Genomic DNA, 11958 nt, shown 5'->3' with positions numbered 1-11958 from the left:
AAGCAGGTGGGTTTGCAGCACAATAGCTGCAGTGTTGCAGTTTACACCTGCTCATTAGGACTGCTCTGTACACACTAACAATGTACAATTAGGTTGTAAAAACCCCTCATGTAAACTTCACATAGTAGTCCACATGCTCGGTGACCTGTATTATGTACAAACCTAGGCTTTTTCAAGATTACTTAAAGACAATTCTCATGAAGTTAACATTTTACCAATTTGAAAAGCTCATAAATAATCATGCTTCAAAGCAAAACATTCATTTTATTGATTTAAATGTAATGTTAAGAGGTATGAGGGTTAGATTTAAGGGTAGGATGTAACAAATAACAGTCTTGGCATGAAAACCAATGCATCTATGAGAGGCCTCTGTAGCTAGATACAGTAATATAGCTATATAATATAGCTTCTATATTAATATTGATTATAGTAAATGTCTCTCTGTGTGGTGGCTGGTTTTGGCTTCTGAACTGTAATCATCTACACTGTAGGGAGCAGTCACAAAAACACAGCTTAATAAACATACTAAATGATGTTTAGAAGATGTAAATTAAGAAAGGTTTTGTGAGGGATAGATGGGATAAAGGATATAAATCATTTAAGTTAGAACGTTATATGCATGTAATAAAACAAATGTGTACACGTAGAGAGACGTAGAGAGAAGTAAGGAATCCTTCCTCACAGCAGTAGAGCATCTCAGGCCTGAGCACTGGCACAGAGTTCATCAAGCTCCATGCTGGTTCATGCGCATGCGCAGAACATTCATTTGCGTTGCCGTGAGCTTCTGCGCTCATTCATTGTATTATGTGTCGCACAGACGTGAATACTATCCCTCCCAACTCATTTTACTAATTCCATTTCTTTTCTTTTTTTTTCTCTCTCTTTTTTTTTTAACTAACACTTCAGTTTAAGGAAATGCCCTTAAACGGCTTCCTTTAAAACTTCTGGTTAAGACTGCTGAACGTCAGCGGGCATCACGCCCAGATCTCACATGAATCTCATGCCCTTAAAAGGCGTTTTTCATTGCCTGCTGAGAAAGATCTGTAAACCCTACGGGAAAGACAAAGCTGATGCTTTAAATAACTGTGTTAGTCTGCCCTCTTCTGGACAACAAGAGGCACTAATAACATCAAACTAATCACACACACACACACACACACACACACACACACACACACACACACACACACACACACACACACACACACACACCACACACACACACACACATCACACACAAACACACATACACACTGTTGGGAAGGATACTTTGGAAATGTAATAGGTTACAAATTACAAGTTGCCCTATTTAAAATGTAATTAATAGTGTAACTATTTCAATTCCTTTATAAAGTAATGTAACTGATTACATTAGATTACTTTTCTAAATTTCTCATGCAAAGCAGGCAGGGTTAACCTTACAGCAGGACTCAACACAAAACCAAAACCACTCATCACTTGAATGAAGATTATAATAATTTATTTAAAGCACAGCCACCACAAAATTAGACTTTAGCACCTCTTTTTACTTTGCCATCATTCTGAGGTTAAATACAGATTTAAAATCATAACAAGAAATAGTTTAATAGCTATGATACTGTTTTTGAAATCAAATCTATGGCAGGAAACATTGATGTCTTTGGATGCTTTTTTTAATTTGTTAATCTTTAAAAAAAAAAAAAAAATCGTATACATAAGCCCAAATAGGAGATAAAAGAGTTATCGAATAAGCATATATATATATATATATATATATATATATAACTAATTCTAATTATGAGTAAATTATACCAAATAGGAGATAAATGAGTTATTGAATAAGCATATATATATATATAAGTATATAATATTCTATTACTGTACTATACTGTAGATGCATTACTTATTTATTTTTAAAATGTATTTATTTATCTATTTATTTTACACTGTTTTTCTTTATTCAATGGAGCCCTAGGTCCCCTGGTCCCCAGACCCCATTTTGGAAAACTGAATTAAGTTAATTTAACAGTAGTGTATGCTTTGTTCTCTATGTAGTCTTTAAAACCCTAATGCAGATACTTTTCTATATAACCAGACAGCATTTGCCATGAAAAAGAAAATATTAGACAAATGCTTGCATTGCCTTATTATAAATAATATTAATAAAATTTAATATTCCTGTTAAAACTAAGATTAAAAAGTAGTGGCCGTAGAAAAGTAGCTACCATGTGGTTTTTAGTACTGGTAAATGTAATAGTATCCTTCGGTTTAAGTATTTTTGATACAATTTCCAGCTAATTTGCTTCTAGGAAAACCACTGTCACCCCGCGGATGACGCAGCTCTGATTCAGCCAATCACAGCGCGCTTTGAAGTTTCTCTCCATTCATTGGTCCTCTGCGCGTGATGCAGTGCAGAACCAGGAAATAGTTTGTGTGTGTGTGTTTTGTTTACATCGTGAGTCGAAATGTCACGCTGAACCGCTGAGCAGATCTGAAAAGCCCACTTCAGACTTTCATAACTCAAGTGTGCACTGTATTTCAAAATTTTGAATTAGCGCTTAATTTCAGTCGGTAGCTGGATATATATTTCATGAATTAGTTCATTTATTTTAACATTGATTCGTGTTTTCTTCAGGGTGATGGGGAACGCTGATAGTGTTGTAGCGCAGAAGCGACTGGCTCGTTTTCGTCCGGATGAGAGACCTGTTATAGAGGGGATATTTGACAGGCTTCATGGATCTGGATCTGTTTCATCTGCAAAAACGGGGAAGGCTTTATCCCTAGACCTGTTGAAGGTAAACAGCTGTGACATAACAATACATTGAACTGGATCTGTTATACTTACACTGCTGCAGTCTGTGTGATAACATGTATTTGATTAAGTTTGTTGACGATTATGTCTTTGTTTTTGCATTCAGCATAGCTAATTACCCTCCTCCATCCCCAGCTCCTCCTCTCAGTCAGGATTCAGCATTCTGATTCTCCTTTGAATCAGACTAATTCTAAATGTGTACATTAAATTATTGAACTTTAATTATATCTGCAATACATTCATGTTGGTTCTGTTTTTGTTTACCCTGGGGGGTTATCGCTGCTAGGCCGCGTGGGTTGGATGGGAGTTGTTTTCTTGAACAGAACAGTACCGTAAATCCAATACTGTATGTTTGTTGTTTGTCATTTTTGTTTGTAGATGTAGGGACAGAAATGACAAAACATACACCAAAATTACTGAAATTTTAACTAAAATTACAATGAAAAATAAAATAATAAAAATATAAAAAATTCAAATTATTGTAGTATAATAGTATCCAAGTTATATAAAAATAACACTGACTTAAACACTGACCACATGGGAACTGATTTTAGAAAATGCCCACATATTTTCCACATACAGTAATTACTTCCTCATGGAAGGTTACAGTTATAAATAATTGGGTATTGTTATTGGATAAACATTTAAATGTTGTCTGATATTATTTGTAAAAAGGCAGAAGAGTATTGTAGAATATCTAAAAAGAAGCATGTGCTAAATGTAAATGTTATGACTGGTGAACTGATGCAAGTCATTCAGACTTCTGTTGTTTAAATTGCACACTTAAAGGAATAGTTCACCCAAAAATAACAATTGGTTATCATTTACTGACCCACATGTCGTTCCACACCTGAATAAGTTGCTTTCTTATGTTGAACACAGAAGAAGATATTTTAAAGAATTTTGAAGAATTAAACAGTTGTTGGTCCCCACTGACTTCCATAGTAGGGAAAGAAATACTATGGAAGTCAATGGGGGTCATCAACTGTTTGATTACCAGCATTCTGCAGAATATCTTCAATGTTCAACATAAGAAAGAAACTCATACAGGTTTGGAATGATAAAGAGAGTGAGTAAATGATGACAAAATGTTCATTTTTGAGTAAACTATCCCTTTAACATACATGAATATTGACATTTCAGTTTTTATTTTATTCGTTTCAGATGACAATGGCAAAGATGGCCTCAGAATCAATGATAAACAGGGTATTTCAGGGCATACACAGCATTGATCCAGGAGTGCCAGTGCCCCCTGGTGATGGGATAAGTCGCGAGCAGCTGGTGATTTTCTTGGCAGATATTCTTAGGGGAACTGCAGAAGAACGTGCACCTTTGGTCTTGGCAATGGCTGAGGGTGCAAAGGCTACTGCTACCACAACTGAGCAGATCAGAGGTGTAAGTATCACCACAATCTAATCATACAAAGTGTTTCAGTATCGGTGTTGAGTATTATTTATAAATTATTATAGTTTTCATTCATTTTTATACTTTTAGTTTTCATTTTAAATTTTTATATTTTTAATTGGTTTTTATTTATTTTTATTTGTCACATACACCAATTATATAGAGCATATATAACCAGCAGTGAAATGTGAGTAAGGTACGCTCCATGGACATTGCAATTATTAAAGAATACAACACAGATGAAAATATACATAAATATAGCTATGAAAGAATGAAATAAAAGTAAACAATAAAAGTATAAGAATAAAATATAAAATATATAAAGAGATGTATACTGTAGAATTAAATATATAGTGGAAAATAATGTGCATGAAAGTAAACTGTAGTCTTAAATAATGAGATACACAGGAATGTACAAGAGGCAAATGTGCAAACAGGTTGACACTTTCAGTATGTCAATGTGAGGTAGTGAATGATGAATATCTTACTGATAAAGTGAATATTAAGTGGAGACATGAAGATGTTAAGAGGCTGGTTTTGAGTTTAGGAGCCTGATGGCCTGGGGGAAGAAAAACTCCTCCTAAGTCTCTCAGTTTTTGACATCAGGCTACGGAAACGCTTACCAGATGGCAGCAAAGTGAAAAGATGGTTACTGGGGTGAATGGAGTCCTTGATTATTTTAACAGCTCTGCTTTTGCAGCATTTTGAGGTAGATGTCCTGCAGAGAGGGGAGAGCAGACCCTGAGATGCGCTCAGCTAAGCGCACAACTCTCTGCAGGGCTTTGCAGTCATGACTGGAGCTGTTCCCATACCACACTGATATACACTGAGTCAATACACTTTCAATGGCCCCTGAATAGAAAGTTTTCAGGATTGCAGGTGAAACCCTGAATTTTCTCAGCTGTCTCAGATGGTACAGTCTTTGCCTGGCTTTATTAACCTGTGTTTGAATGTGTGTAGTCCAAGTCAGGTCCTCGGAGATGTTTACACCGAGGTACTTGAAGCTGCTCACCCTCTCCACAGGGGTCCCGCTGATCATTAGAGGAGTATAGGGCTGCTGCTGTTCTCTTCCTGAAGTCAACAATCAGCTCTTTAGTTTTGCTCACATTCAGAGAGAGACAATTGTCCTGGCACCATGATGTTAATTTCTCTACCTCATCCAAGTATGCGGTCTCATTATTGTTGGAAATGAGGCCCAGAACCACAGTATCATCAGCAAATTTAATAATAGATGTGGAGCTGTGGGAAGACACGCAGTCATGTGTGTAGAGAGAGTAGAGCAGGGGACTCAGGACACAGCCCTGTGGGGCTCCTATGTTCAGGGTGATGGAGTTAGAGGTGAACTGGCCTACTTTCACCACTTGAGGTCTGCCGGTGAGGAAATCAAGAATCCAGTTGCATAGTGAAGAATTCAGGCCGAGGTCCATGAGTTTAGAAGCTAGCGTGATGGGGACTATAGTATTGAAAGCTGAGCTATAGTCGATAAATAGCAGCCTTACATAGTTATTGTTATTGCTGTCAATGTGTGTGAGAGAAGAGTGCAGGATGTGAGAGATGGCATCATCAGTGGATCTGTTGGGGCGATAGGCAAACTGAAGAGGGTCCAAAGTATCCGGGATGGAGGAGCTGATGTAGTTTTTAACCAGTCCCTCGAAGACCTTCATGACTATTGATGTAAGGGCAACTGGACGATAGTCATTCAGGCAAGAGGGGTTATTGTTCTTAGGCACAGGGATGATGACAGATTTTTTGAAGGAGGTGGGAACCACCGATGTAGCAAGAGACTCATTAAAAATGGATGTAAACAAACCAGCGAGCTGATCAGCACAGGACCGCAGAATACGGCCAGAAATCCCATCAGGTCCGGCTGCTTTCCTGACATTCACTCGCTTTAGAGCCCTCCGAACCTCGTCCTCAGACACGGTGATCACATGATTATCGCTGTTCTGACTGCTGTTTCCTGACGCGCTGATCGGCAGACTCGCGCTGCTCAGATTGCTTTCAAAGCGGCCGTAGAAATTTTTTGGCTTGTGAGCCTGGTACGGATCTGATTTCATGTTTGTAGAGGATTTATTTCCAAAGGCACAGATGGTTCTTAGTCCTTGCCACATGCGTCGGGAGTCATTGAGCTGGAAATGAGACTCTATTCGTTCCCTGTATCGGAGTTTGGCGGCTCTTACTGCGCGTCGGAGAGCATAGCACGATGCTTTGTACTCACTCATGTTTCCCGACAAAAGACCGGCGTTGTAAGCAGCAGTGCGTTTGTTTACTGCTGCACGGATTGTACTGTCCACCCAAGGTTTCTGATTAGAGAAGGTCCTTATAGATATTGTATCCGTAGCTTGTTCGGCTAGCGTGTTTACAAAGCTTAATGCTACATCCGTGAACTCGCTGACGTCAGATGAACTTGCCCGAAACATGTCCCAGTCTACGTCATCAAGAGCCGCCTGTAGCATGGCTTCTGAGTGGGCGGACCAGCGCGTCACCACCCTCTGCACCGGGGGTTCTTGAACGAGCCTTTGTTTATATTCCGGTGTGTGAGGAAAATGGCGGCATGGTCCGATTTGCCGAAAGCCGGTAGTGAGCGAGCTTTGTAGGCATGCTTAAACTGAGTGTAGCAGTGATCCAGTGTATTCGGTCCTCTGGTTGGACAGGATACATGTTGATAATAATTAGGCATAACCTGCCTGAGGTTGGCTTTGTTAAAGTCCCCAGCGATGATAACAGCAGCGTCAGGATGTTTGTTGATGTTGCCGCTGAGCGCATCGTGAAGCTCGGACAAAGCCAAACCGGTGTCAGCTTGTGGTGGGATGTAGACAGCAGTAACGATGATCGATGAAAACTCCCGGGGAAGATAGAATGGGCGGCAAATAATAGATAAATGTTCCAGATGAGGCGAGCAGGAGCGCGACAGAGTGGAGATATTCCTGGGGTCACACCATTTCTTGTTAATCATGAAACACACTCCTCCACCCTTGGATTTACCGGCCTTTGATGTTGTTTGATTAGGTGTGAAAGAGAAGTTTTCAGACGGCGTTACAGCAGCGTCCGGGACCGAGGGCGTGAGCCATGTTTCAGACAAACAAAGGATGTTACAGTCCCTAATGTCCCGTTGGAAACTTATCCTGGCTCTAAGATCGTCCATCTTATTCTCCAGAGACTGGACATTGGCGAGCAGAATGCTCGGTAGAGGAGGACTGTGAGCTCTTTTTCTCAGTCTGTTGCGGACCCCAGCACGTTTCCCGCGGTGTTTCTTGATCCGTCGCCTCGGGTGGTTATTCAGGTGGCCATTGTTCATCTCGGTGTTCCGGAGAATCTCAGATGGCCACGATGGGTTGGAGGATAAAGTGTCCTGGAACAGGTTAGTGAAGCGGTATCCAATGTCCAAAAGTGTTCCTTTGTCGTAAGTGATCAGTGCAGAGGTTATGTGTGCAAAAAGAGAAAGCAAAAGTAGGTAAAAAGTAAATAAAAACACAATCTAAGCGGAGCGACCTGGACGGCGACCGAACTCAGCGGCGCCATCTTGTTTCATTAGAGGTGCTACCTTTTCGGAGTTTTATTTTTGTGTTTTTTTATTTTTTTTTTTTCTTTTTGTTTTTCAGTTTTATTTGATTTAGAATTTTTTAAGCTTATATTTTCAGCTAATGTTTTATTTTTGTTGTTTCAGCTTAATTTAAATTATTTTGAATGGCTTTAGTTAACTATAACAACACTGTTAATTAAAGCCACAATCAGATAAACCACTCAGTTTGCTGACTCATGATAGACAAACTCAATTTAACAATAAAACATCTCAATTCAATTTCTAAATCTTCCTTGCTGCTGTGATATAGTAAAAGGTTTTTTTTTGTTTGTTTGTTTATTGAACAGTTTGTGGAGGACCTGGTTTCAGCTGCAGTGCAGACTCTAGCCCACAGGGGGCAACTGCGAGCTTGGCAACCAGATCGCATGGGTGATGGGCCTCAAGGTGTTAAGCTTCTGGCAGAACAGCTGACCTCTGAATTAAAATCTTCAGGTTTGTAACAGTAACAAAATAAACACTGTTTTAAATTCAAATAAAAATTAACAGTATGACTGAAAAATAGATGTGATCTGTGTTTTAATCTTCAGGTTTGTAACAGTAACAAAATAAACACTAAAAATGATATGTGTATACATATACTAAGTGGTTTATGTATATATAATATATACAAATATAGAAGTATTTATCTGTAAATGTTTTTATTTTAGTTTTAGTTAATGATAGAAATTTTTAATGTAATTAGTCCTTGTTGTATCTATAGATCAGAATACGTGTGATATTCCTTGTCTGGAAGACTGGCTGTTCCGAATCCCAGCAATGGCCATGTTTTTGGAGCTCCTGATTGGTGAGGGTCTAGGAGTTGGGTTGCCCTCCCGTCCTCCCCCAACTCTGTTGCCTCCGTGTCAGTACGCTCCCTGGAGTGACCTCCGTTGTCTTTTGAATATACCTCTTCTGATGTTCCTGTCACCTCAGCTGCCAGCTGGACATAGTGCCCCCTGGAGGTTGCTTTTCTCCACAAACATACACGGGGAAAGCTTCACCCGGCTGGTGGGCAACTGCAAAAATCGGGGTCCCACTGTCATTTTGGTAAAAGACACTAAAGGGCATATCTTCGGGGGCTTTGCTTCTCAAAGCTGGGAGGTCAAACCTCAGTTCCAGGGTGAGTTCGGAAAGAAAAAAAACATATACAGTGTTATGCATCACATTTAATGTTTCTTCTTCTTTGTGCACTAGGTGATTCCAGGTGCTTCCTCTTCTCCGTTTTTCCATACATGCGAGTGTTCACCTGCACAGGCTATAACAATCATTACATGTACTTGAACCAGGGCCAACAGACTATGCCAAATGGCTTGGTGAGATAAATTTGAAAGGAATAGCACTCAAAAATGAAAATTTGCTCAAAATTTACTCACTCTTAGGCCATAGAGTTTTTTTTTTTTTTTTGGAACAGATTTGAAGAAATTCAGCATTACTGTGCATCACTTGCTTACCCTCTGCAGTGAATGGGTGCCGTCAGAATGAGAGTTATCTACACAGTAATCTCTTGTAAAGTGAAAATCTGCATGTTTGTATGAAACAAATCCATCATTAAGGTATTTTAAGTAAGTTATAATGTCCATCCAGCCGGTTGTTATCTCAGAATAAACCTCGACAGGGTGATCAGGACAGAGCGGAGGGGTCTTGTATCAGCCTGAAGGGGTGTATTTTCTTAGATAACAACTGGCTGGATGTACATTATCCCGCTTATTACATGGCTAAAAAGATTTGTTTTTACCATATATGTTGAAATTAATGCTGAAGTCTTCCATTGTAACAGCGGTGGTTAGGTGTTTTCAGTCACAAGATGGCGCCAGACAGTCAATGATAGTGGAGTGACTCGTTAAGCATATAAGTAGTACCGGTCAAGATAACTCGTATTACCCGGATGAGCGGTGTGTTATTTAATTTGGCGGTTGTTATCTGGGAATAACATAGCGCTGGATGGCACGATTGACCAATCAGAATAAAGTATTCCATAGCGCCGTGTATAACTTTGCATAATCCATAGTCCATAATAACACTTAGTTCCTTCAGTAAAAAAAGTCTATCCCCTGTTCTCCTCTCACATCAAAATCCACTGACATATTTGTTCAAAACTGTTTTGGACTGCTTTTATTAGTCAGCAGTGCCTGATCTGTACATATTTCTATCCTGAGTCAGTTGAGTCGACTTTTTCCTGGAGGAAGCAATATAATGGATAGAGGCCTCGAATTTTAGCTGAAAGCAGTGCCTTGATGTTAAAACATCTTAATGTGGGATTAGTTTATTACAAACAGCAGTTTTTCACTTCACAAGAAATCAATTGATGGACTGGAGTCATGTGGATTACTTGTGGATTATTGTGATGACTTTATCAGCTGCTTGGAGTCTCATTCTGACGGCACCCATTCACTTCAGAGGATCCATTGGTGAGCAAGCGATGTAATGCTAAATTTCTCCAAATCTGTTCAGATGAAGTATTCTTGAATGGCCCTAGAGTGAGTACATTTTCAGCATATTTTCATTTTTGGGGAAACTATTCCTTTAAACAGTGTTTAAGGCTTTATTACACTATGGAGCAAAGAAAAAAAATCATATTTAACTGTCTATTTAGGGTATGGGTGGTCAGCATGGCTATTTCGGCTTGTGGTTGGATTGTGATTTTGGACATGGCCACAGTAGGGCTCGACCACGCTGCACCACATATGGCAGTCCTCAGCTCTCAGGAGACGAGGACTTCAAACTGGACACCGTGGAGGTGTGGGCCGTCGGGCAGCTGCCTGAAGAACAGGAGCAGGTCTGTGATAGAAATGTTACTATAGTGAATTTTGAATTTTTGGAGTGTGCATTTTGATTCAAAAAGTGTTTGTGTTGACATTCAGGATGAGAAGAAGAAGAGCATATTAGATGCAGATCCTGAAGTACAGGCCATAATGGAAATGACAGGGAAGACCCTGCACAGCCAAGGTCTCCGAGAACCTGAGGAGGACGAGGAACAGTGAGAAAGGAAAAAAGAAGACAATGTGCAGATCAAACCTGCAGTATTTCATTTCAGTGTTTGGTTTGGTTTGGTTTATGCTTTTACATTATTGTAGATATAGAGGAAACCACACTGCTGCAAACCACTTACTGAGGAGTTTATACAGTGCAGTTTTTATGTTAATATGCAAAATCCAGGAGCTGGTTTCCTGCTTTCTGTGAAATATTATAATGTGCATACAAAGACATTCTGTCAAATACTGTTAAACACTGAGGACTGACATCGTGTGACAGAAATCTACATTTCACATCAAGCATCTGGATGTTGCATTTCGTCTTGACTGATATATATTGTGTTTTTAAACTGGAAGATTCACTCATTAAATGGAAAATAAATAAATACATAAAACATCATTTGTTTGCTTATGAATGGTTTCATCCCAGAAAACACCTGCCAAATTCATAAATGTTAAAAGATGAATTTCTCAGAATTAAAATGTAAAAGAGGGGTCAAGATTTTATCAGTTATCTTATAAAGATTAAAAATGTCACTATTGTGTTTTGTTTCCATATGTGTGGTTCATCACAATCATTTCTGCCATTTCTACTTGATTTTAGGCATTTTCAGATTTTAGTCAATTCAGAGTGGTTGGATACTGTGTAATGAACTTTAAACTGTAACTTTGATAGATGCTGAAGGCCTGCTTGGTATCAATAAAATATCCAGATAACTGTTTATTGTTTGCTGTCTATGGTGAGTTATTCATATTATTTAACCACAAACAATCCCAAATCATTCTGCTCTACAACATCAAATTTGGTATATAGCAATTAAGCTTTTCAGGGGGAAGTGAGTTATATTTTTACAGCAAGTAATAATGTTAATATTTCATTTATTTATTTTTTCACATATGTAACGTAACTGCCTCTTCTCTTCTGTGAACTTTTGGCAGCGCAGGACTTAAAAGCGAATTTACTTTATAGTCTGCCGAAGACTTTTCTTATTCGCATGTTTAAAGAAATAACAAGCTTTTGGGTACTCAGTCATTAAAATAATTTCATAAACCAAATTTCCTCTATTAGCCAGCGCCCAGCTGCCAAAACAGGTGCTTTCATTTTCATATCACCTCAAATTATATTTAGAAACTATGCTTTCAGCTTGCATTTAGAGTCATACGTTTCTTTTGACAGAGTCGTTGTGCTATAGAATATTTATATATATAAAACAAACAAACAAACAAAC

General features: G+C 38.8%; 1 protein-coding gene across 2 annotated transcripts; it reads left to right on the top strand.

The window, feature by feature from the left end:
* The first annotated feature begins 2383 nt into the window (after positions 1-2383).
* On the top strand, positions 2384-11451 carry LOC109057507 (MTOR-associated protein MEAK7). Of its 2 annotated transcripts, XM_042744298.1 has the most exons (8): positions 2384-2503; positions 2615-2774; positions 3956-4186; positions 8066-8210; positions 8479-8877; positions 8952-9070; positions 10351-10533; positions 10619-11451. In XM_042744298.1, the coding sequence occupies exons 2-8, from the start codon at positions 2619-2621 to the stop codon at positions 10736-10738; spliced, it is 1353 nt and encodes a 450-aa protein (XP_042600232.1). In that variant the 5' UTR covers positions 2384-2503; positions 2615-2618; the 3' UTR covers positions 10739-11451. The 2 variants fall into 2 exon arrangements, with proteins under 2 accessions (XP_042600232.1, XP_042600231.1); XM_042744297.1 differs by lacking the exon at positions 2384-2503 and having other exon boundaries at positions 2510-2774.
* The last annotated feature ends 507 nt before the right edge of the window (positions 11452-11958 follow it).

This window comes from Cyprinus carpio, chromosome B18 (genome assembly GCF_018340385.1).
Source record: "Cyprinus carpio isolate SPL01 chromosome B18, ASM1834038v1, whole genome shotgun sequence".
Classification (NCBI taxonomy): Eukaryota; Metazoa; Chordata; class Actinopteri; order Cypriniformes; family Cyprinidae; genus Cyprinus; species Cyprinus carpio.
Note: the sequence above shows the minus strand (reverse complement) of the source record. Positions and strands in the feature narration are given on the sequence as shown.